Source organism: Rhinolophus sinicus, chromosome 3 (genome assembly GCF_057876585.1).
Source record: "Rhinolophus sinicus isolate RSI-liver-muscle chromosome 3, RSI-T2T, whole genome shotgun sequence".
NCBI lineage: Eukaryota > Metazoa > Chordata > Mammalia > Chiroptera > Rhinolophidae > Rhinolophus > Rhinolophus sinicus.
In genome coordinates, this window is record NC_142503.1 from 179,238,802 (window position 1) to 179,265,083 (window position 26,282).

Sequence of the window (26,282 nt, forward strand, 5' to 3'; positions counted from 1 at the left end):
CCAAGATGTAAGTGCTTATGCATGCAGGTGCGGTGCTGAGCACTCTGAACGTTCATCTAGAAAGGCTTCTAGAGTTGGAGGGGTTGGCAGTGCTCCGTTTCAAGAGCAGGAAGTCTTCCTGTACAGTCTCAGCTGAGTAGCACAGATTAAGTGACATGACCCAGGTCATGCCTTCCCTGTCAGGCCGTTGTGCAATAGAGTGGCTGACCTTCAGCCTTTCTTATTTGAGAAAGGGTGGGAAGAGAGTCTGAGAAATCAACGCTGGGCTTGGACTGATAAGCTGAAAAAGAGATGGAACATAGCAGGCTTTAACACTGGCCTATGAGGAAGTTTTTACCAAAAGGAGAAAACCAAGAACAATAGAGTGAGTTTTTCATTAACTAAATGTATTCAGTTTAAAGGGCCATTCTTTATCCTGGTATGTGTCCTTCCTAATTTGGTGAGATTGAAAAGGTCCCTTCTTTAATGGAAATAATGGTGAGAGGAAATGGTGGATTTTTTTTTTTTTTTTTTTAAAGATTCTTCACACAATTAAAAACTGTTAACTCTGTACTGCCAAGCACACCTGATCCCTCACAAACAAAATTTGTTTTTCCTCATACTGACAGTTCATGAAATCTTGTTTTACGTTTGGGAAACACAGTTCTAGAGATAAAAACGTTGAGGATTACTGGGGTCACTTGACAGGTGGTTGGGGGGGGGGGTGTCACTTGACAGGTGAAGTGTGTGCTCATTTGCCAGCCATCTCCTCGCCCTGTTCTTACAGTGTCTTTTCCTCTTGCTTCCGCCACCGAGGCCCATGAAGAACTGCAGTGTGAGACCTGCGGTGTCCGGGGTCTCACCGCGTGAGCAGAGTGCGGAACGGAACTGGCCCTCCTCGCGGGGTGTCACAGGATGGGGCCGCCAGCGCGCAGCTTCATACTTCTTTCCCCCTCCCTCCACTTCTCCATCATCACCCGTGAGGAGGCTTGTGAGGGATCAGGTTTCTTAAAGCATCACGGTGACAGCGTGCTCCCCGTTATTCCAGTCTGGATTTGGTTGAGGGAGCAAGTCTAGACTGTGCTCACACAAAGTCACGGTGCCAGGAGGGCCTGCTTCTTGGAGTGCCGGGAATTTACACCCCCAACCCTGTGCGCGTTTCTGGCTGCACACATGCTGGTGGATTTTCACAAATTGAAAGGAGTTACGAGAATGACAAAAACGGATAGGTTTTGATTTATGATGAAAGCTGAAAGGAATGTTTATTTTGGCTGAACTGGGAAAAGTACGGGGGAACAGGGCATTTCGTTATATGTGTCTGAAAGGTACAGACCCAAGAAGAGCGGAGAGCTGATTTAGGATGACCCAAAGGGAGGTAACTGAGAGTAAGAGGATGCCATCCAAGGGAGGAAAATCCAGGATGAATTTTAAGAATGATTTTTGGGGCTGAAATCTGTTCTCTTTGGATCGGCCTCTTCAACAAACTGCTGGCAGCCCGGTCCCGTGAGTCATTTGAAATGGTCAGCTTGGTGACTGCGTACTGAGAGATGGGAGATGGGTCTTTTTCTTATAGGAGGTGTGGGAGTTTGGGGAATGTGACACCACCAGAGTATTGACACTGGGCTTGTCCTACGTATCACATTGATTTCTCAGTGAGTGGCAACGCTGTGGTTTCATCTTCTCGGTGCAGGCAACGTGAAAGCGTTTCTCTCTCTTCAGGGAAGCTGCCATAGGTAAGAGGTGGCTCCCTGGAACGCAGCTTGTGCAAGGCAGTCCCAAATAAACGGCCGTGCAGTGTTTGCCTACCCAATACTTGCCATTGTCTCAACCTGAGGCGTTAAGGAGTTTTTCCTCCAAAGCCTGCATTTTATTACGATTATTATTTCAGGTACATAATACATAGCCACTGTCCCTATCGTTTATTAAGTGTGGGCTCCGTGCCAGAGATGGTTCCCAATGTTGACCAGAGATCTGCAGGGGGTGCATGACCCTTCTCCTTCTACACAGGAGGAAAAGGAGGCTTAGTGAAGACGTGACTAGCCCAGGGCTACACTCCTATTAGGGAAAGCGACAGTTCTAGAATTAGAACCCAGCCAGGACTGTCCCCCCACCCTGACATCTCCTCCCCTCCCCCACCCACCTTTAAAACTAGAGCTTTTTCCTTCTTTCTGGCAAACTCTCGTCTCCCCCCCCCCCCCGCCCCTCACCCCCCCCCCCCGCCCCCCAATTTAGCCACTCCTTCTTCAAAGTTACCGCACTGTTGGTATGAGGACAGTATCGTGTGACACGCAAGCAGAGATGTATGTTGAATTCAACCTAACAGTTTGGCACAAGCTGTTACAGTTTTGGGCATCACTTTTTACTCCACTTTGCCCTTAACCCTTCCGTCTGCTCGCCTCGCTGACGAGACAAAGGTTAGACCAGGCTGTTTTCCGCTCCGCCTGTCTTACTGAGCGTATCAATAGATACAGTTGTCAGTGTTTTGCCATATTTGCTTAAATGATAATTTATAAAATATTTAAACATATGCATTTATGGCTTATAGATATAATTTTTTGGTGAATTATTTCAAAGCAAGCATCATGACAGGTCACTTAAATACTTCAGCATATATCTCTAAAAAATAGGAATGTTCTCCTAGAAATCTACTTTTCCACACCTAAATAGTATTCACAGTTCCTTAATATCATCTATTACTCAGTCCATAATTCATTTTCCCCAGTTGTCTCCAAAATGTCTTTTATGGCTATTTTTTTTTTTTTCAAACCAGCATCCAATCAAGAAACACTCCATTATTTAGAATAGTCCCCTGCCGCACCCCCCAACACACACCTTTTTAATGGTATTGACTTTTTGAAGGGCTTGGGCCGGTTGTTGTGTAGAGTTTCCCTCATGCTGGTTTTGTCTGATTCTTTCTTCCTCCTGTCGTTTAACGCCTCTTCCCTCTGATTTCCAGCTTACTGGAAGGCTGGGTTAGATTCCTGTTGAATGTGGTAAGAATTTTTCCTGGATGGCGCGGATGCTCCAAGTGGCAGCACATCATGTCCCCCCGTTAATGCTGCGAATGTTTGATCGCTGAGTTAAGGCGGTGAGAGCGCTCTCTATTGTTAAGGAACATTTCTCCCTTGCAACAGGCACTAATGTATGGGGTGATGTTTTGGCACCATGAGAATGCGCATTTCCCCATCAGTTAGTCTTTTACCTAATGGCTTTAGCATCAATTGATGGTCAGGTTTCTTTCTTATACTTAAAATAGATTTTTCATTTTGGAATGTCTATTTCAGCTTGAAAGAGCTGTGTTTACTCATAGGGGTTCTTGGATGGTCCATTACCTTCTATGACCTCGTAAATCTATGAGGGGAAACTCAGGTTTATAATGACTTAGTTGTCAGACCCAAGGTTGAGGCAGGAGGAAGAAACTGGCAAGATGGCACTGTGTGTAGTGGCTAGCTTTGAGGAATTAGTGCCAGCTCCTGCAGTGTGTGTAAGTATTAAGAAGTGTTAGTCTTCTCTCTCATCCAGCAGATAAGAACAACTTTCTTGGATCTTTCAAGTGGCTGGAGAAAGGAAGGGAGGTTTGTTTTTCGCCAGTAATCAAGGTTTGAACATGGGAGCTGTTTTGCTCCTAGAAGCTGGAATATGGGTGGGTGTGAAGTTTGCAGTGGATCTTGCTTAACTGTCTTTTCTGTTGGTAATTTATGCGTGTGTTTGGACTGGCTTTTTGAAGCAGGTTGCAGTTTGGGTTTGGACTGACTCATACTGTGAGATTTCTCTAGGACTTGTGAGAGTGTGTGAGAAGCTTCTAAACTCAAAAGGCTCCTTTTTTGGCACTGCAGCATCTTTTCTATTTTGGCATCTTAAGAATCTGGGGGAACCATATAAAGATCAGAAACAAGTCTGGCCCGAAAGTCTCCCTCTGACTTGGTAATTCCAGTTAGTTGAATCCTGTCCCATTCGGATGAGACCATATAAAGAGGCTGTTTCCTGAATTTCCCGCTCTCTGCCTATCACAGGCTCCTTTTTGTAGAAAGCTGGTATTTCAGGACTGCAACCACTGGTCACGTGCTTCCCACTCTTTACTCGCAGTCATTGCTGCCCCCTGTTTATTTTTGGAGAGAACACATTTTTGCTTCTCTTCAGGAGCTATGCAGGGTCCTGCCCCCTTCCGTCCATCAGGCGGCAGCCCCGGCGGGCTGAGCTCATTTCCCACACTCGGAGACCTGACTCTGGCTTTCAGGAGAGAGCAGGAGGGATGCACTGCCTTAGGGCCACCATCACCCATTCCTATTTCTGTCCCTCCTGGTGGTGTACATTTTAAGACTCTTGCTTTTTTTAAAACAAGTTTGGCTACTTTTACCTGGCAGTAAATCTGCCAAAATTGGAAGTAATTTTCCCAGCAGATGACTTGGGGCTGTGCCTCTGAATTTCAGAAGCAAAGCAATTTAAACAATAACCCAGGACTAAAGAATACATCAGGCCTTCTTTCTGGCTTGTAAGATCAGTTGAGCTTTACTCTCTCTCACACATCCTGGTTTTTTTGTTTTTTGTTCTTTTTTTCTTTCCTCCCTAATAGCGGGACAGCAAACAGATTTCTCCCAAAGTCATAACTCAAATAGACTGGTAATGTCTTCCTAAGTGCTTGGTTAAGGAGGATTCTGGAGTTGGTGTGCTCCATGAAAAAAAAAGTCACGACTGTCTTAGCCTGCCCAAAGTTTTCGTATCTAGTTTCAAGGATGGAACAAGAGTCAATTCCCTTTCCTTTAAATGCCCAGGCCATTACGCAGAGCATTCAGAACACAGAGAACTCAGACACACAAGATCCGAGGAAAAATAAACCATACGTTCGTGTGTGTTCTTGTCCTACCCACACCTGACAGGCAGGAGAGGGAAGGGTCCATGGCCCAAATGAAAGGATCCACGACTAAAGGGTTCCAACTTCTCACCACTGCAGGTGGGGACTGGGGTTCGGACATTGAGCTGGGGGAGGGCACCCAGGTCCCCCAACGTCCCCCAGCATCTGATCTGTTACGACGTGGCGCAGGGCAAGCACAGCAGTTCTGGCAGCTGGTCCTAAAAGGAGCAACAGTCGTGTCCTGGTCTCGGAATGTGGCCTGTGTTTCAGACCACCCTGGGGACAGCCATGGGGCTCTTTCTGAAACAAGGCTAACTAAGTGTCTAGATGTCATCAGAGCTCCGAGAGAGAGTATCCAGGCATACAGGGGCTGGACTCTCCGTGCAAAAGAGCCTTTAAAAGTGCATTGCTAAATGCTGGCCATCCGCTTACATTTCAAACAGATCGTTTGCACCTAATTACAAACCACTGCATTATGATCAAGTTGCGTCAGCTTCCACTTGCAGCCTGCACGGTACAGTAATGGATGCTGAGACGCTCAGACTCCCGGAGTTTCCCAGGGTGCTTGCTCCCCAATATGATCAGGGAACAGCATTTGCTATGGGATGAGTGTCACATGCCGTCCGGCACCTTGTGTCTGGTTGCTCACGGAATGCTTTCCTTATCATCTCTGCTTATGCTTCCAATCCAGGGCCAGCCCCGCTTTTCCCATAAAGCTTCTTTGACCACTGGTCCTCAGCACTTCCCAAGTTGGTGCAAGTCTGTGTAGCCTTCGGTTACGTATTACAAACTTATACATGCTTGTCAGAGCACTGTCTTACTGATGTCCAAGGAGAAAGTGGCCCCATAAAAACCACCAAAGGTGACAAGAAAACTGCAAGATTCAGTGGAACTCCCCATGGCTGAGGGAGCCCTCAGCTTCGCCTTTGGACCCGGGATGCGTCTCTCTCTGGAAGGGCTCCCAGTACCCCCGTTCCTGATGCCTGTCTCCCACTTCCACTGTGGCCTCGTAAGTTTCACATTAACCTGATGTCCGATCACGTAGGTTTCAAACACCCTGAATTCTGCCTCGCTGCTCAGCCTCGCTGAACTGGGGTAACATTTGAGGACAGGGATGACATCTTGCTTTCTTTAACTCAGCTGGCGCGCATAGGGCAGTGCCCAGCTCCCCACCTAGGCAACAAAGTTGCACACTGGGGAAGAGCTTTTATAACTTGGTAATAGTGGTTAATTAAGCCTGATTTACCCAGACAAGGTATCTGTGTGTGGCCATAATAAGACTTCATGGTGGAGAGTATTTACAAAAGAAATTTCTTACCCTTGAACTCAGAGTACTAAATCATGAACATAAGGATTCCCCTTCAGGAGAGAGACGTCTCCCACTGAATGCCCAAGCCCTGCCTTGCAGACATTAAGTTCTGCCTGCTCTCCCATCTCCCACCCACCCAGATGCCTCAGCGTGCTCTCCTGAGGTTGGCCAAGACTCCCAGGGGAGCAAGGGGACAACTATAACCCTGCTCTGCTTTGTGCAGAGAATTTCTTTGTAACTCTTCCTCTCCCAGGTGGTCTCAATGAAAAGTAGCCTACATAGTTTTTATAACATACATCAAATCCTGGTCTTTGGTCATTAGTGTAAAAAGCAAACTCTGATTCTGGAACTAGTTGTTAATGCTATTCGGTGTGGAGGAGCGAGTGTTACATTGTGATCTTTTTGTTTTTGTTGATGTGAGAATGTCCAAACTGGAAGAGAACTTTTCTAAGAATTTGTTTGAGTCAAACTGATGACAGTTGCTGGGAAGCAAGATCTCAAATGCTCTGGAGAAGGACAGTTTTGCAGTTTATTTTATACACAGAATTGAGGGAACGTAAGGAAGATTATATGAAGGTGGGAGAAAGCAAGTACCGGATAGTTAACAAGGTGATGTGGTCTCGTGAGGGTGGTTTCGCTTTCTAGGAAAAGAGGGTCGCTTCTGGCATTTCACAGGCACGTGACTCTAGATGCACAGCTGATGGACAGGGTTTGCTTAGAAACCTTTTGTTACAGAAGTTACAGGCCTGGGGCGTGATTACCCACCATGACCTGCCCAGTTAGGGATTTATGAGCAGATGACCTTGAGGTTGCTTTCTGTTAGATTCATTACAGCACCCCTTTTTGGTCCACATTTTGATGCTGCTGTCCTAATTTAGCAGCTGGTGCCATTTCGTAAAGGGAAGAATGTGAGAGAAAATGTGTCTTTGTGTTACCTCTAGGCAGAAAGGAGTTTCACTCATCCTTTCAAGAGCCATGGCTTCCTGGGGTTTGTGGTTAAAGAAGAGAAGGCCCATTGTTTTGGTTTTCAGAATTTTAAGAAATTTTATTAACCATATGATGCCCGTTAGTAGTCAACGTGACAGCTCCAGCCAGACTTAATGGAGTCTTTTTTTTTTTTTTTCCCCTTTTTTCAACTTCTTAAATGGTAGTTTAAATTATAAAATAAAAATATAGAGAAAACTACTGTATGGCCAAACAAAACATGTGGTTACTAAGTTGTGATCTTTAGCTTCAGAAATTCACATTATCACAAGATGGTACTATCCTTGAGGAAAGAAGTGGGGAACTTATCTGCAAAAGCACACGGGTGGCTTAAAGCCACATTAATTTAAAACATCCTCAAGGGGCCTGGTCTGCTTCAGTTCAGTTCTCCTTAAGGTGAGTGCCTGACCCACCGTCAGAGCTCAGCCAGACAAGGTTCTTGGTCGCTGCTTATGCACAACTTTGGCTTGTGGTGGTTTGGGTCGTTCTGACTCCAGCTGGTCCTTACGTTTCCAGTGCTCAGTGCATCTGAACAGCCTGACCTCTGAGCTTCAATTCCAGATTCCTGGCACAGAGAATTCGATGGTTTCCAAGTGGGTCAGACTGGTGCAGGTGCACCCTGGGTTCAGTCCACGGTGGCGAGGAAAGAAGGGTCATGGGATATACGGCTTCCCTTCTAGCCCAGTGATGGGCGAGTGTGGGGTGGCAGGGACACCAAACAGGATGTGTGGCCTGGGAAGCGATAGTGGGACCACTTGGTCCATCCTCTTTGGATTCTTCCGCTGAAAAACCAACAACAGCTCCTTTTTCACATCTACATTTTTGTCATTTCTGAGATGTACAGAGCCCCCAAGTAGCTCCATTACCTGCCTCTAGCATTGAAAACTCGACTTTGTTTTCTCTAACGTACTTCCCAGGAGCTAAGTTGGATACAGGCATTCCAGGACTTGGCTGCTGCTTCGTCAGTCATTTCCAGCAGGTTCAGCCTCCCCCCAGAAAAAGGCCCCGTATGTAGATGGAGCACATCCCTGGCAGGCTGGGGTGCCCCTGGAATGCTACTAGAGAAGCAGGAAAGAAAACATATCTTGGTGCAAAAATATCAAAAGTATAAAGAAAGGTGTTTTGGCATGTTGAGGGAGTGTTTTCTTAAAAAGTTTCAGGGTAGGCCTTAAGCAACAGACTGGGTCAGCAGACCACATCCTTCCACCAAATCTGGCCCGCTGCTTGTCTCTGTCAAGTTTTATTGGAACACAGTTACACCCATTTGCTTCCTTACCAGCTGTGGCTGTTTATCGCCCTGCAGTATGAGAGTAGAGGGGTAGCAGCAGACCGTGCGGTCCCTAGAAATCAGAAATATTGACTACCTAGCCCTTCATGGAAATGTTTGCCATCCCCCGCTTTATCTTTAGCGTTTTAAGTGTCTTTATCTTAAGTGTCTCCTTAGACTAAGAGCAACAGTTATGATTATGTGAAGTTCTTGGGGGAAAAGAAGGCATTTCAAAAACTATCTAGTTGTATGTTGGGTAATTCAAAATAGAAAATGTTCTTTGCTCTTTTACCTAACTTGAGGGACTGAGTGGATTGCTTGATGTTCCTTTGGTATTTTGAATAGGAACAGGCGGGACAGACATTCCTGCACTTGGGTTTCTGAGTGTATCCATTGCAGGTGAATGCTTCCTGCCCAAATAATCTGAGATTTTTTTTAACTCACCAGTTGAGTTTGTCTTGTAAGCAAGCCTCTCTCTTATATCTTTATTTTATTCCTTTCCTGTTTATAAAAGTAGTATAAGTTGATTGTAAAAAAATTTGCAAAATGCCCAATGGTACAAGAAAGAAAATAAAAGTTTCCCATAATTCTATTACTGGAGTCCCCTTTCACTCATGTCCTTAGAGCTAATTAACTCTAGATATTAGGTATTTAATAATCTTTTCACAAACTCAGAAGCATATACCTACTGTTTAGCAACATGTTTCAAAAATTTAATATATATTGAACCTTCTCATATCATTAAGTATTCTTTTTAGCATAGTTTTTCATTATTGCATAGGATTTTCACTTGTGTGTTCCGTGATTTACTAAATTCCTTATTGCTGTCTGTTTTGGTTTCCAATTCTGTATTCACGATTCACAAATGGCGTTACGTTTCTCTCTGATTATTTGCTTGGGATAAACTTCCTTGCATTAGAATCGCTGGCCCAAAAAGTGTGAGCGTTTATTTCTAAGACTTTCAGTAGACATTGCCGAATTACCCTCCAGATCTGGCCAACTGATGCACCCACCAGATGAGTATGACAGCACCCAGATTTTCACAGTAAAATTGAAAGGTTACCCTGTATTTGAAAGGTTTTGATAGGTTGCATGTTGCTTTAGGTGACTTTGACCTCGGCCATGGCTCGCTCGAATGAACATGTTGAGTGACTATGTTATTTTGGCTTCTCTCTCCTTGCAGGCTCCCCCTCCCAAGCCGCCCCGCCGCCAAGGAGGCTGGGCAGATGATTCCATGAAGGCTTCAAAGTGAGTGCCAGCAGCTCATGGGAGGTGTGGGCGGGGTGCTTTACTCCTATGCTCTGCTCTCATTTTTGTAACAGTTTATTGAGATGTGCTTCGTATACCTTACAATTCACCCATTTAAAATGTATAGTTTAGTTGTTAATATATTCACAGACTAGACCAATTTTAGAACACTTTTGTCACACCCTCCCCCCACAAAGAAACCCTGTACCTGTTAGTAGTTACTTCCCATGTGCCCCCAACCTCCCAGACCTAGGCGACCACCAGTCAATCTGCTTTCTGTCTCTGTGATTTGCTTACTTTGGACATTTCATATAAATGGAATCATGTATGTTGTGGTCCTTTATGACTGACTTTTTTCACTCGGCATGTTTTCAAAGTTCATCCGTATTGTAGCATTCTATGTCATCCTTAAAGTAACTTTCTAAACAGAATGGAATTGCCTATTAGTAATTGCTAGATGACAAATCATTTTGGTCTTTAATCCCTTGCACTAAGTCTTAGGTAAAAGGTAAACCAAAACAAGTATTTACTACACCAATGGGATAGCCAACTATCCACTTTAAGAACTTAAGATATACTCAGGAAGGGAATTTCTTTTTCTCAAAGAATACACGTTACTCTTGTTCAGAATTTCCATCAGCAATTGTTGCCTTCAAAATCGCACTATCAAAATACACACACACCTTTTTAACCCCCTTAATCATTTGAAAAGAAGTTTCAGTTGTTACGATGTTTCTCCTCTAGATACTTCAGCGTGCATCTCTAAAGGTTAAGGACATCCTCCAAATAATCACAGTAAAAATGGTCACATCTAAGAAGTTTCATAATGATTTAATAATACTTAATATGTAGTTTAAATTTCCCCACTTGTCCCAAAAAGGTCTTTTATAGCTCTGGGACCCATTCAGCATTCTCACGTTGTGTTTCGTAGTTATGTCTGTTTTTAGTCTCTTCATCTAAAATGATTCCAACCCCCAGCCATCTCCACCTATATGGTGACTTTTTGGAAGAATCCAGGCTAGTTGTCTTGTAAAATGTCCCATATTTTCCATTTCTCTGGTTGACTCCTCATGATTGATTCAAATTAAAGCTTTTTGGCAAGAACAAGTGATATTGTTTTATTTTTATCGTATCAAAATGGTATAGAAAGATATACTTAGAGGCGTCTCGTTCCCATCCTTATCCCCTCGACCTCATTCCCGTTCACCCCTTATCAGTAGTCTCCCGATTCATTTCTGATTTGTCCTTCCTATACTTCTTTTTGCAAAACATAAGCATGTATATGTAAATATAAAAATGCATCCTTCTTGGTTTCCACATAGTTAGATTCAGCAAACTGTGGCCCACACCAGCAGCCTGTTTTTAGAAATCGTTTTATTGGAACGCACCCACACCCTAAATCTAACTTGTAAAATTTAGATCTCTGATCCGTGTGGGATTAATGTCAGTGTATGGTAAGAGGTGTGGAGCTAGTTTTATGTTTTTCTAAATGGCTTTTGTCCTGGCACCATTTATTTCTAACTCCATCTTCCCCCCAGTGAATTTAGAAGCCACGTTTACCATATTCTCCATCTGTGTATGTACCTAAGTCGACTTTGGACTGGTTACTCTGTTCCATTGGTCTTTCTGTCCATTCATATGCCATTAAGTGCCACACTGTTTCCTTTACTGAACATAACACTACTTTTCAGGGTTAACGAAGAACAGGAAGGTGACTTTGAAATGTACTAGTGAGAGTCTTACAGAGGAGCCCCATTTTTCTAAGTTATTAGGGCATGTTAGTGCTTTTCGTATCTGGAATTTATTTTGAAATATGGAAATGAGGCAAACCATATATCTGCTCCTTAGAGAACAAAAGAGAATCTCAAGTGTTTACTCTCTTCAGTGAATATATTAAAAGATTTTTCCAAATGAAATCAGTTTCCCGTTGGAGAGAGATGCTTTTCCGTTTCATGTGTTACTTTTCAAGGCATTCCTTGCTTGGCTTCTCAGTCTGTGGCCTGGTTCTGACCCTCTGAGTGTTGGCTCATCCCAGGGCTCGTCCTTAAACTTCCTCTCTTCTCTGTCACTCACTCTTGGCGTGATCGCAACGCAGTCTTGGGAGTCTAACTGTCACACACTGATGAGTCCATAATGTGTATGTCCAGCCCAGGAACGTGCAGTCGTCCACGTGACGTTTCCACCTGCACGCACAACTCAATCCTAATACATCCACATGGGTCCTCTTCATTTCTACGCTTCTGCTCCCTCCCCTAACCTGTGCCCCCTGAAATCTTCCCCAGGTCTACGTAAATGGTGACCCCGTCCCCCTGTTACTCAGACGATACACTTTGGCATCACCCCAGACTCCTCTCTAGCTCCACCCCCGTTCAGTCTCCCAGCAAACCGCGTTCAGTCTCCTCTGCCAGGGCCCGGCTCCAGCCACCACCATTTCTAGCACTGACTCACGTGAGAGCCTCCCGTCCCCCCCGCCTCCTTGCCTCCCTTGGTCTTATTGCCACAGAGGTGAGATCATTTCACTTGTCTGCTCAGGACCCTGCGGTGGTTCCTCTCCCAGTCAGAGGAGACCCACAGTCCTTACCGTGGCTTACGAGGCTGTGCGTGACCTCCCTGTATAAAGCAGTTACCCTTGTCACTCCATGTTCCCCACCACCTGCCCTCCATGCATACGTACGGCTGTGTATGTATATACACACACACTGTGTTTTTTCTCTGCTGCAGCATGAGCTTCATGAGAGGAGACATACTCTTATTTGCATACCTCTAGTACCGCAGACAGTGCCAGTCCGTAATAAGCACGCAGGGATCACTGAGCACATGAATGATCAGATCAGTGTTTTTGATCGATCACTTTGCTATCAGTGGGAAGCTTGGCAGACCTGCTGGGAAGGTAACACTCTGTACGAAGGACAAGAGCCTGCGCTGGGGCAGTGGTGTGAGCACGGATCGGAGAGGAGATGTGGAGGCATTTTGGAGGTAGGGTTAACAGAAGTGCCCTTGGTTGAAAGCAGGGCAGAGGGAGAGGCTGAAGGTCACTGCCAGGTACCTCGCTTCGTGACCGGTTGTGTCGTGGTGCCGTCAGATAGGGCATGCAGGAGGAGGGGCCTGACTGGGGGCTGGCAGGGGTCCATGCTGGTCATTTCCACAGTTTTGGAGTCTAGAAGAGAGGCCAAAAGAGGTGCAATTTGAGTCATCCACACAAAGAGAAGACAAGAACAGAGCCTTCAGTTTGGCTGTTTGGAGGCTACGAGGGCCTTGGAGAAAGTGGTTACTGTGATTTTCATTGGGGCGGAAGCCAGATTACAGTGGGCGGAAGAGGAAGTGAGAAGTGAGGAAATGGGGACAGTAATGTAGGCGACTGCTCTGAGGAAGAAAGGAAAGAGATGGGGCAGTATTTGGAAGGGGACATCTGTGTTGAGAATCGTGTGTGTGTAACACCTGGGCAGAAAGTGAGTCCAGATGAAACAGGGCAGGTTTGAAGGTGTTGGATCCTGGAGGTAAAGGTGTTGGATCCTGAAGGTGTTGGATCCTGGAGGAGGGATAGGATAAGACCTTCCAAGAGAGGCCAGTTAACTTTGGACAAGCTGATGGGACATTTTTCCTCTAGGATAGGAGAAAGCTTGGAAAGGCTTGGTTAATTATCAAGAAAGCTGGAGAAGAACAGGGCGTTGTGGGAATTTCATTTTGGATTGGCCTCTTTTTTTAATTTTTCAAAGTAGGAAAGCAGACTGACTGTTGAGCTTGTTGAAGCGAAGGAGAGCTGGCATCTGGAGGCAAGTAGCACAGATGTGAAACAGAAAGAAGAAAGGAGGCTGACAAGGGGTCAGAGAGGCAGAGTGGGCTCCACCTAGGCTCTGCCCCGTGAAGGCTGCAAAGCAGGCACTTCTGCTGTTTGCAGAGCGCTTCCCGCCCTGCGAAAGCTTGAATTTGAATTGGGGAGATGAGGCATGTTCATTCGCAAACGTCAGGAATGACAGAAGGAGCACGTTGTAAGTGAGAAATGAGTGACATGGCTGATACTGGCAATGTGACCTCAGAGGGAAAATGTCCCCACATCAGCTTGTCCAAAGTTAACTGGCCTCTCTTGGAAGGTCTTATCCTACCCCTCCTCCAGGATCCAACACCTTCAAATCTGCCCTGTTTCATCTGGACTCACTTTCTGCCCAGGTGTTACACACACACGATTCTCAACACAGATGTCCCCTTCCAAATACTGCCCCATCTCTTTCCTTTCTTCCTCAGAGCAGTCGCCTACATTACTGTCCCCATTTCCTCACTTCTCACTTCCTCTTCCGCCCACTGTAATCTGGCTTCTGCCCCAATGAAAATAACAGTAACCACTTTCTCCAAGGCCCTCGTAGCCTCCAAACAGCCAAACTGAAGGCTCTGTTCTTGTCTTCTCTGTGTGGATGACTCAAATTGCACCTCTTTTGGCCTCTCTATTCTAGACTCCAAAACTGTGGAAATGATCAGCATGGACCCCTGCCAGCCCCCAGTCAGGCCCCTCCTCCTGCATGCCCTATCTGACGGCACCGTGACACAACCAGGGAGTCCCTTGCAGAGACGATGAGCTTCAAGCGGGGTGAATGCTGATGACCAAAGAGAATCTGAGGAGAGTATTTTGTTCAAGGGTTGGTGTAGGCACAAGTGCTGGAGGTGTCGGGATCAGTTCCTTATTGTCAGTCTGGTTGGAGTGGAGAAGTCACTGAAAAGTCATGTACGCTCTTTGGAAGTTCCTTGGGGGCAGTGATAATAAGGCAGGCTGCCAGGCACCTGTGGGAGTCAGTTTGGGCGGCTACAATGGTACCATCGACTGGGTGCCTGAGACGACATTGATTCTCACAGTTCTGGAGGCTGGGAGTCTGAGGTCAGGTGCCTCTTCCTGGCTATGTCCTCACACGGTCTTCCTTGGTGCGCGCACGCACAGAGAGAGCGCGTCCTTGCATCTCGTCCTCATTTTATAAGGCCACTAATCCTATCACGGCTCTGCCCTCGTGACCCAATCACCTCCCAAAGGCCCCACCTCCAAACACTGTCACATGGGGTTTAGGTTTCAACATGGGCCTGGGGGGCGGGTAGACATTTCATCCACAATGTAATGCTCATTGTGCTCTGTCAGGTAGGTGTCTCCCCAGCAGGGAGGGTGGGATGAGGAAAGAGGCTTACAGAGGCCTATGTCGTGTTGTCACCAGGGGGAAGTAGAAGGGCTGTCTACAGATCTGACTGAGACCTCACAGCCAAGGGATGTGAGTTTCTCGGATACCTTTGGTTTTCTTTGCATTGAGAGCTGAGCATGTGTCACCACCTCACTGGCTAGAGGTATTTGGTGCCAGAACTCAAATACTCACTCCTGAACTGCAGGAAAGGGCTAAATTCGGGAATTGCCTGACACCTGGGATCACTAGCTGTCCCTTCTCCTGGCACCAAGGTCATTGTTGTGCCAAAGAGTCCATCCTGGAGCCAGGCTGTCTTTGGCTCTGAAGTTGCCTGAGGTGGGGCACTGGCTTGGCCACGGGGAATGGAGTGGAATGAGAGGCAAGCAGACTTGGCAAAGAGGAAGGAAAGGTAGTCTGATTAAGTTTTGTCTCAAAGTGTCTGTTTTTGGGTTTGTCCCTGCATTGATCTGCAAGGGAATGAGGCAAGTAATGGCCCCTCAGGGACATCCAGGACTTTGCTCTCAATGTCAGCCGTCATTTTCAATCACCCTCTCCCTCCCAGCCATTAATTTTGGCCCAGGATCATGGGGACTTGTCCATCTATCACTCCTAATTGACACTAAATGATCTGTCAGTTTATTGATGAACGGCAGGAGTGGAATTGTCACAATATATTTTACTTTCTAACAACTCCTCCTGACAATTTTACCTTGTCCATCTCACTCTGCTCACATAAATCTCCATTGGCCGCTCATTCCTTCTCATGGGCTGTTCTGGTGCCAGCCGCTTCCACACCATCTGCACGCGTCAAGGACATCAAGATGGTGGTAGAGCAGCCGCGCGCTGGTCCTGACGTTGCCCCCTTCCCTCCTCCTTCTCCCTCTCCCCCTTTTTTTAATGGCGTTGATGTTCTAAGAATACTAAAGGGCTTCTGTCCTGTCCCTCTGTGTCATTGCCATTCCAGAGTGTCTTTACCTTCCTGTTACCAGCGAGCAGTTAAATTCTTATCAGGTTACAAAAGTGTGAAAGGCAAAAACGCACAGAGCTGCCGGGCGCCGAGACCTGTAAGCGCAGTTGCAAATGCGTGTTTTGTCTTCCTGCCCCCGTCTGTTACAGGCTGCGCTTGCCCACAGAAGTCAGTGGGGTAGAAAGGAGGCACAGAGGGTGGCTAGCGGGAGCCTCCCCACAGGGGTGCTGTGTGCTGCACCGTGGGTGCTGGTGGGCCAAGGTGTGAGTGCGCTGCCCTTGGCCCTGCCAGGCCTTGGGCTGGTCAGCTGTCAACGTGAGCAGTCTCGTCCGCCCACCCGTTTGTTTATTCAAATATCGTTTTTCAGTGCCCCAAGGCTTGAAAAAGATGGGGAAGCACAGGGTTTGTAGTTATTTAGTCTTCAGAATGTGTCCATATGGACGTGAAAAACCCTTTATCTTTTGTGAGGCCGAGGATGAGCTTGTGGTGTGTTGTGTGTGTGTGTGTGTGTGTGTTGCATGTGACACTGTTAGGAAGGGAAGGTCTTAGGTAGCTAATTGTGCTTCCATTGCCAGCAGCTGTCCCCAGGCTCAGGCGCCATGTCCCTGTTTCTGTGGCTTTTGGAGATGCTCGCGAGACCTCCTTGCTTCTACCTGCGTTTACCCTTTTTCTCCACGTGGCTTCCAAGTGTGGCAAATTCAGGGCCAAGGGACAACGTACCTTTTTAATGTGCACCTGACGTTTGTTTGTTCCATGTGGGCTCCCCAGAGAGGAAGTTTTTGCTGTGCTCTCAACTTATGGACAGAAAGATGGTAGAGGAAGATCTAGATAGGTTTTTATTTTAGTGAACTTAGAGAATTCACCTTTTTAAAAAAAAAATTAAAATTTAATTGTATTGTTTATTGCTGTCAATCCTATCTCTTTGGTAGAATCTGAAGACGAAATAAATTGCACCTAAATTGTGTATATTGAAATAACTGGTAAAAAATAAGTCTCCTCACTGAAGTAGGGAAAAGCATGGGATGTGTCAAGATCATTCTAGCCTTAGGCCTTTTCTGTCTCCAGACACGTGTGTTGCTTTGGTAGCTGTCAGGTGACGAGGAATGAGGACAAGGGATGGCTAATGGTGGCACTTAGCTGAGCTGTCCTTTCCTACTCAGCCCTGAAGGAGCATAGCATGGGGTGCTCACTGAAAGCCCCCCGCCCCCGGGTAGAGGTAAAGGTCAGTCTTGTGTGTTCATTCTGTGGACATACGGACAAGCGCTGTCTGTAATGACAATATTCTGCCTTTTATAGGTCAAGTAGGGCCGATGTGACCGTGAAGCTCAAATGTAACTAAACTGAGAAACGTGAATCATTTCATCAGGAGAGAGATGGAGAGGCGGACGCGAAGACAGTACAAATTCTGATGTTTTAGTCGCTGTTTAACTTCATGTCATCTTTTGAGACATTAGAATGCTTAGTGAACTTTGAATTTATTTATTTTTAAACAAATAAAGATACAGACATGCTAGGGAACTCAAACGATGAAAAATGGTGGGATATGAAATGGAAGTTTTTCTCTCCCTGCCCTGTTTCCCCAGGCACGCAGCTGCCCTCCCTGGAGGCAGCCACTGTTCACCAGTATTTTCGTGTTTCCTTCTAAAGAGACTCTATGCATTTCCAAAAATATAAGTTAATATACTCTTTTATTGCCTCACGCAAGTGGCAATCTATTCCACATTTTTCTTTTATCATATAACAGTATTTTTGCATGATCTTTCTGAATTTCAGTGTAGAGTATAACTGCCTCATTTTTGAGGGCTACGTAGTACTCCAAAAGTCCTAACTCAATCAAAGTAATCATGAGCAGACGATAGTTGTAACATTTTCCCAGGCTGAGAAAGTAGACTTCCAGTGTTTATTCATGGAATTGACGTAACTTGACCCTTTGGAAAGCATCAGAGGCTTTCGATGTGGTAGATGTCGATTCCACAGGCTAGCGAACAAGTATGATGGCCGCGTTGGCCTTTTTCTTGTTGAGGATTTTGGGGGCATTTTCATGCACCTCCACTTGGATCGGCACAGTGATGGATGGTTCAGAGTAAGCGGAGATGTCCTACGTTATATTCATGGCAGTTTAGGGCCCTGGATGGCTTGTCTAGTGTCACAAAACCAATTTGCTTATGCAAATGACTAAATATGAAATAATTGGAATCTTGCAATTCTGTCAAGTGCCTCCCAATTGAAGGTGATAGCAGTCTGTTCCCATAAGCCCCCTATGGACTAGCATTTGGATACTTCGCTTCCTCCTCTGAAAAGGGGAGCAGTCTTCCTGACAAGTGGCCCTAGCCAGTTCCCTCCCTGGAGCAGAGGTGAGTGCCTGACGCCTGCACAGGAGGGCATGAGTGCCTGCCGTGACTTGGGATGAACGTGTTCCCTGTGTGCACCAGGAAAAGGACAGCGGAGGCCCCGAGGCCACGCGGCACACTGGCTGTAGTCTAAAGGCCCGAGTCAGCACTACTGCCCCCCATTTGCCTGGGGGCAGCCTGGGGGAGGTCTGCCAAAGGCTGCAGAGCATGGGCCCCGATCCTCACATCCCCCAGGCCCTGCTCCCAGCTTCCTCGCCGGCCTTCAGCTTTTCTTAACAAGTCAGCTCACCCTCGAATTTTATTTGTGTAGTTGAAAACCAGGAGTGGTTCTAGAATGGGCTCCTGAATAGTTCCTTAGCAAGAGATGTCCTGAGAAGGCCTTTACTTTTGGCCCTTTGCATTTTCTAGTGTTGCAGAAGTGCAAATCTCCCTGTGACTAGAGCTGGTCATTTCTTGGAGCCAGGGGCAGGACTGTACAGTAGGAGAGTCTCGGCGAGTCAGGAGAGGCCCACAGAAGTACCCCTAAAATAACAGTTGCCAAAAAGCACCGCGTCCTGGAATAGTCCTTGGTCCCTGAGTATCACCGGGTGCAGACGTCTTGAAGCTAGAAGGTTAGAGCCAGTTCTGTCTAACCTGTCAGATGCTGGTGTCTGCAAGGGCTGGGCTGGGCTCTGTTTGAGCCCCTCCACTGTTGAGAACTCAGTGGAAGCATATGTTTTAGATCAAGTCTCTTTTAGTTGTACAAACAAGCCAAGAGCACTTTAATGATATAAAAATTCAAACAACACAAAGCTGCCATCTCCTCTAAGCCTAGTCATCTCCTCAGAAGTACTAGTAAGTTTGTTGGTATCTTTTACCAACAATAGACATACAGTATATATTTTTACACAATAGATATACTTACATATATATATATATGTGTGTGTGTGTGTCTGTGTGTGTGCTATAAATATATGTAATACACACACATCATTACATAAGAGGGGTCAGATTAATTATGTTCTGCTCCTTAATTTTTTTCATTTTTCATTTAATAATACACCTTGGAGAGCTTTTAGTGCACATAGACTTGCCTTGTTTTTCTAACTACTGCGTGGTCATCCCGTGGCATGAATGCGCTGTTCCCCTGTTCGTGGGCATTTAGGTTATTTCTAATTTTTATACCATTATCACCTCCCCTGATTTTAAAATAGTGCTCATCTTTAGGAAATGTTTGGCATCATCCCCTGATCCAGATTCTGCCTTCGGGGGCCACGCTGCAGACCGAGTGTGCACAGCCCACATACCTTGCCCAGCCCTCTTGTTGTCGTGGTGGGAACACTCACACACACGCACCATGTATTGTAGCTTTTGCGCTGGGCACTGTGCTAAGCACAGTTGTCTTACTTTATTCTCAAAACACCCCCAGTGAGGTAGGTGCTATCATTATCCCCGCTGACAGGCGAGGAAACGGAAGTTCGGAAAGGTGAAATAACTCGCTCAGTCACACCACTAGTAAGTAGGCAGCAGGATTTGAACCCAGGTGAGTCCGCCGGTGGGGTCACACTCCTGTCCTCTGTGCCTAAGGTGAGCCCTTGGCCCTGGGGTAGTGTCAGTGCCGCCTCCCGGGGAGCGCCTCAGCAGATTCCCCGAGGGCTAGCGACACGGCTCCAGACTGTCACCCTGTGGGGAGAACAGCAGGGAGTGGATGCGTGACCCACACCCGTCTTAGCCTTCGCTGGCCTGCATGTCTGCAGAGCGAGGCTCCAGCCGGCGGCCTGACCCTGAGAAGAAGGTGAGTGCAAAGAATGCAGCCTGTACGCAGGGCCACGAGCCAAGGCCATGCCAGTCCTGCCATTAAAAGGCCTAATTAGGCTAGTCATTAAGTTCAATTAGGCATTGGAAATGATCGTTCCTTCTAACCCTGCACTGCCCTCCAAGAACTGGATCCATTCCCAGGCAGCCAGCGAGGGGGTCGCTTCTGGGTGCTGGTGCCCTCACAGCCCCGCCTCTGGTTCAGGCCTGTGCCTCCTTTGCGAGGTGAGGGCGGAGTGATCCAGGAGGCCGTCAGCCCAGAGCGAGGTGCTCCGAGTGCATATTTAATAGGGCCAGGTGTCTGTCTGCCTTGGAGGCTCTTTCCTGAGCTCCCTTCTGGTCACCCTCCTTTCTGGGGCCACCTTTTCCCGTGCGTGTATCAGGAGTCGGAGCATCTGCCTGTGTTCTCGTCCCTTCCTGCCAGTCACTCGCCTGCCGTGTGACCTTGGGGCACAGCCTGTGGACTCTAAGCCGGGGTTGCCTGGGGGTTTGGGCTAGAGAGTATCAAAGTTACCTTTTCAGGGCTCGGATATTGTGATGCTGAGGAACCCCAACTACACGGAGAGCCTCGCTGTGCAAACGATGTGTTTTCCCTGAGCTCTGAGCCAGGAGGGGAACAGGAGAGGTCGGTGTAACGTGTTGCTAGCTCAGCATCCGTGGGCACTGTCCCTTCAGCATTCAAACTTGGTGGTCTCAAAAGCCCTCTACAACTCAAAGTATGTTTGAACTTCTGAAATATGCTCTTTAGACGGCTGCTTGCAACAAGCCACTTGTCTATGAATTGTCGCCTTGAAACAGGTGACAAACACTGAGGCAAGGACAGGCCTTCCTGGCACAGGGGCTGGGGCTGCGTAGGCATGAACATGCCCACGTGTTCGGAATGAGCAGAGCGGGCGCCTGAAACCCAGGGGTACCTAGAGAAGTAAAGGAGATCTGCGGGCAAGGTAGGGAAGGGCCCCGTCCAGGCACTTTATTATTTGGGGACCAGGGAGCCCTCGGAGTGTTGACAGGTGTGTGACCAGGGGTGCAAGGGACACATCCTGTCTTCTGAATGCCTTTGTGATGTGGCACGAGCACGATGTTGGGGTACTTGCAGATGTAGGGAGACATCCATTTCTCCCGGTGTTGAGGGCACTTCTTAAGGACCGCCTCATCTCCGGTCTTCATAGGAGGGTGTTCTCTTTTAGGCTGGACAGTGGAGAGGGTCTGCTCATGTTTTTTCCCTCGGTTTGATGCCTTTTTTCCCCAGCAGATTTTGGTGATGTCGGTCATTTGTATCCTGAGAATTAAACTCTTCTTGTGTCATTTCAAATTCACTGCCTTCTCTTATGAGACCGTATAGTAAGGTTAACTGTTATAATTATATCTAAGACTGATTTTTTTCAGTGGATGTGTGTTCCTTCTTGACTAAAATGACTTCCCATTTGCCACTGGATGTGCTGTATTTGTTGAGGTTACATTCATGTGAAAGCAACAGAGAACCCCATGAACAGAGGCTTAAACAGAAAGAGGTTTATCTCAGAAAACAAGAGGTCCCTGGCCTGGCAGTCCAGGGCACGTGTGGCAGCTCCGTGGTGACAGGACGGATGGAACGCTCTGTCTTCCTACCTACCACCATCCTCAGCATGTGGACCTCTGTCCTCGTGTTCACGCCTCGTGGTTGTATAATGGCTGCTGGACTCCAGGCCTCACTGCTGTTTTCCAGGCAGGAGGAAGGGAGAATGACGTGGAGGAGAAGGCAAAGGGCTCTTCCTTATCAAGAGTTTGTCTTTTGGAGGTGAGGCTGTGGGATACGCAATCCAGAGACTGCTGTGTCTTTCTCACTGGTCAGAAATGTGCTGTATGCTCACCCCTCCGTGCGAAAGAGGCTGGGGAATTGAATTTTTAGTTGGGCTTATCACCACCCCAAACTAAATTGGGGTTTGGATCAACAGGACAGGGAGACAATTTTTGAGTAGGTGCCAAGTTGCTTACTGTGGTTGGACGTCATCAAGCTGAGTTACAGAAATCACTGGACGAGACTGTCCTACTCTAAAGACTGTGCCATGTGAGGTAGAGGGTTAGTGCTAAGTAGCATAGAAAAAATTTCACCTAATTCTAGAAGCTTCCCCTCCCCACTCCCCCTTCCATCCCCTCCCATGCCCTCCCCTACTTCTCTTCCCTATTCCTTCCCTTCCTATTCCTTCCTTCCTTCCTTTCATCTGTTTTCCCCACCGTATTGACTTTAGGATCTCCAACCAGCACATTACAATGTCATGATTGCAGTTTTAGGGCTGGATACACCAGTTGCTTGGGGATTGTCAAAATAAGGAATGGTGTTTATGGGGAACTGATGGGGCTGGGGGCCAGGGTCGCGAGAGGCAGGGCCCATGTCTTCCACAGCTGGGGAAGGACCTAAGAAGTCATAGAGTGTGGCCCCTTCAGTTTAGAGATGGAGAAAATGAGGGCGGGGGGTGGGGGTCGGGGCGGGGGAGTTCAGTGAGTCAGTTATAGAACCTTAGAGTGAGAAAAGCCCTTCAATGTCACCTTGCCCCGCTGCCCAAGGTCAGGCAGCTAATTAGCGTAATAGACTGTGCCTCTCATTCTGCAGCCATGCCCATCCTCAAACCTTGAAAGCTGCCTGCATTTATCTCAAGTTCATGAAAAGGCCGTAGACTATACTATTTGTGCAATAGCGAGTCTCTTAGAATAAAATTGTCTTAACCGCTATCCTCCGGGACCCTTGCAGAAATGAGATGTTGATCATATGAAGCAATCTTATTGAACAAAAAAAACTTTCAAGGAAAAAAGTTGTGTCCCCTGAGCCAGCTCTCTGCTACGGGGACTCGCTGCTTTGCAGTGTGAGCAGCCGAAAGCCAGGAGGGAATGGCTAGAGATGCCAGCCATTGGTTAAAATTCTCCCGACATAAAGGATCTCCTTGTTCCCCCTTTGATGGATTCAGCCTCTTAAAAATAAAATGTGTCTGTGAACATCGCAGCTATTCTTCCCTTTTCTTTTTAGTCCTTTATTGGGAAGTAACCAGAAGCGCTTCAGTATAGAAGCAGCAGCTCGGGCCCACATGGTTATAGACGTGCACATGAAGTTGAGCCCCCTCACGTAGCCTCGATTTTTCCCTCGTCTAGCAAGCCTGCCAGTGATTTTACTTTGTGACCCATGCTTCCCTCACCACAGTTGGTTACTGGTGGCTGTGTCTATTTCTCCTGGTTTCACAGTGGTCATTGTACAAAAGGCCTTGTTTTAAGTGCCAGGGTATCCTTGGTTCATCTGTACCAGGGAGTCAGCAGGGTGGGTCCTACGCCTTCTGGGGGGCTGCCACACACAGCCCTGCACTGTGACCTCTCACACCGGCTGCCACACACAGCCCTGCACTGTGACCTCTCACACCGGCTGCCACACACAGCCCTGCACTGTGACCTCTCACACCGGCTGCCACACACAGCCCTGCACTGTGACCTCTCACACCGGCTGCCACACACAGCCCTGCACTGTGACCTCTCACACCGGCTGCCACACACAGCCCTGCACTGTGACCTCTCACACCGGCTGCCACACACAGCCCTGCACTGTGACCTCTCACACCGGCTGCCACACACAGCCCTGCACTGTGACCTCTCACACCGGCTGCCACACACAGCCCTGCACTGTGACCTCTCACACCGGCTGCCACACACAGCCCTGCACTGCCTGTGGCCTGTCACACCGGCAGCTGGAAAGGGGTCACTATAGCAGGAGGCACCTCCTCTTTGAGCAGCTCCTCACTTGCATGAATCTCTGTGTATTCATGGGCTTTTGGAAGACCGTCATTTTTTTAGGATGGAAAAGAGGAGAGAGGAAAACAATGGGTCATCGACTGGAAGGAGATCTTTACAGGTTTCTCCATTTCAGAGCAAAAACTTCTCTCCAGGAGAAATCAAAGACCCAAGGCGTTCAGCAATTACAAATGGACTGAAATAAAGGTTTCCAGAAACACTAATAAAAGTTTGCCCCCTGAATTTTGGACCCATGATTTCCGGTTAGCACATCCTGTGGCGTTTCACTCTCCGTCCTTACAGCTGCATTTCCCAGAGATGGGCAGTGAGCCCCAAAGTTATTTATTCTCTTTTACGTTCGCTTTCAGTCCTTCTGATCATGTCAGTGGGAGAGTCTCAATTTGCAGCTAGTACTTCTTTCATACCTTCCTAATCTACCTTTTTAACAAAGAAAGAATAAGCTGTAGGCTCTGACTTTTGGCAAACAGCAATATCGAGCTATAACACAATATATTTTGTGCTTTTTAATAACTTTTTTCCTTTGTTTACAATTACCTTCTATATGGCTGGTGATGCTAGTGGTCCATTGAGGGCATAAAGTTTTCTTTTAAATGAATTTAAGTAAACTTAAGGAACCAACATAGAGAAAATACAAAGTGGGTGCAGGAAGTACACAGCTATAGCAAAATTCGTGTAGGTGGCATTTGAAAGTGACAGAGATGAGGGACACACTGTTCTATAGCACTGCCTCCCAGCGCCTTTCCTCCCATCCTTTCCCCCAACAGGAGGGGTAACAGAACTTCCACTTAACTCCTTCGTGCTGCTTATCTATCTCAGGATATGAGAGGAGCTGCATATTATTCGTTGCAACCTTGCTTGAAATTGTGGACTTAAGTAAGTAACTTGAAAGAAAAAAGGAACCCAGTGAAAATTGATTTCTAGCCCCATCGTTCCCTCCTGATCTCCGACCGATGTCAGTGTATGTATTTATAGAGTTGATACCAACGTGTAATAGCATCTTGTTCAATTCTGGTTGCTTCCTCAGCCGGCTCTGATGCCATTCTCATTTTCAGCCTCCGCCGTGTCTGTATTTCAGCCACACCAGTTCCCCCAGCTGCTTACCGAACACACCTGACCCTTCCGTGCATCCTACCGTTACTCCGTGTATTCCCTCCAGGGGGCAGCGCCTTCCTGCAGCCTTTCTGCCTGTCGCAAGCCTACTCATCTTTCAGCTGGAAGTCTTCTCGGGAGCCTCAGGCTCCCCCACTTGGCTCTTTTGTGCTCCCATGGCCTTTTGCGTCTGTCTGCCTGACTTGTCCTGTTAAGTTTGGGGCGCACTGGAAACAGCAGTGGATGAGGGATTGTGAACCTTGGTTTCTAGTTCCAGCTCTGTGTCCACTTAGCTTTGGGGTTGTAGTTAGGTCGCTTTAACAACTCCTGGCTCCCGTTTCCCCATCTAGACTATGCAAGGGTGGATGGTGGTAGGAATCTCTCAGGCATTGCCATGTGGATCTTCCGCAGGTATAACTGTTATTTCTAAAACGTTCTCTCCTCCAGCCAGATTGTAAAATTCTGAGCAAAAGATCCTCAAATCCAACAGCTGCTATTTGCACCTAATAATTAGTTACACAATAAGGTTTTTGAATAAATTAATGTTCATTTGAGATACTTAAGATCTAGAGTTCTAAATACTTCCACTTTTTAAGTTTCTCGGTAGCAGGCATATACATACATTTTATGTCCCTATAACGATCTTTAGCTACTAAAACTGTTTCTGTTTTTCAACTCTTTTTCCTCCCAATCAATAAATACCCCTTTAGAGGTTGAAGCAGAACACAGATGTAATTTTGAATCTGACCAGCAGGGGGCAGGCTTCACCCAGGAATTTTCTTGTAATTCACTATACCTTCCGGGGTTGGCAGTCTACAGACAGCACATGGACGTCAGTTTTCATCGTTCTACTAGACACCTTGCTGGCAGTAGATAAATATGATCTAATATGACCTAAAACCCTAAAGTGTCAAAATTTGGGTGCTCGAGATTCTTGTTTGTCTTTAAAAGAAGGGAGAAAATGCAGTACCTAAAATACATGCTGGAAGCTAAACACATGAATGGCAATAACTAGGAACCAAGAAAGAGAGGGGACTTCAGCTTTCAGGAGAGCTTTCAATTAGGAGAAATCTATTGACCAAGGACAACTTTAGTTCATGAAAAATGTCTGGCTTTTAAGTATTACAGGTATGGGGACGTCTTTGGACAGAAGGACCCCAATTAACCACTCTACTGCCTGATACTGAATGGGCACGGTGGCCGTGATTACCATGGCAACATTTTCCTGTGCGCAGATCTGGGTTTACACTGTGTGGGCTCATTTGGTGGCTCGCACAATTTACAAAGTAGGCCTTGGTTTGGGGTATGCTAGTGATGTGTTATGTGATCTGGGACCTATTACCTCCCTTTCTCATGCCTGGTAAAATTTACCTCACTGAGGTTTGGAGGCACTTGTGAGGTTTTTATTGGACATTTTAAAATTATGAGGCTAGAAAACCTCGCAAGAAAATGGCATTTTGATTTCTTCCAGAGGAGTGAAAATGCATCTGTTCGTCCCCTTGTCAAGTGTTTCTT

At 46.9% G+C, this 26,282-nt stretch overlaps 1 protein-coding gene across 2 annotated transcripts in view; it reads left to right on the forward strand.

Moving 5' to 3' along the window:
* The window catches only part of IFT43 (intraflagellar transport 43), a 73,392-nt gene that overhangs the window by 17,224 nt on the left and 29,886 nt on the right, over window positions 1-26,282 (forward strand). The window contains exons 1-2 of one of the 2 annotated variants that reach the window (XM_088797420.1): window positions 5,695-5,840; window positions 9,575-9,639. In XM_088797420.1, the coding sequence (XP_088653546.1) occupies window positions 5,730-5,840; window positions 9,575-9,639 (176 nt within the window). In that variant the 5' untranslated portion in view covers window positions 5,695-5,729. Of the gene's footprint in view, window positions 1-5,694; window positions 5,841-9,574; window positions 9,640-26,282 lie in introns of those variants that run through there. The other variant, XM_019733705.3, reaches the window with a different exon arrangement.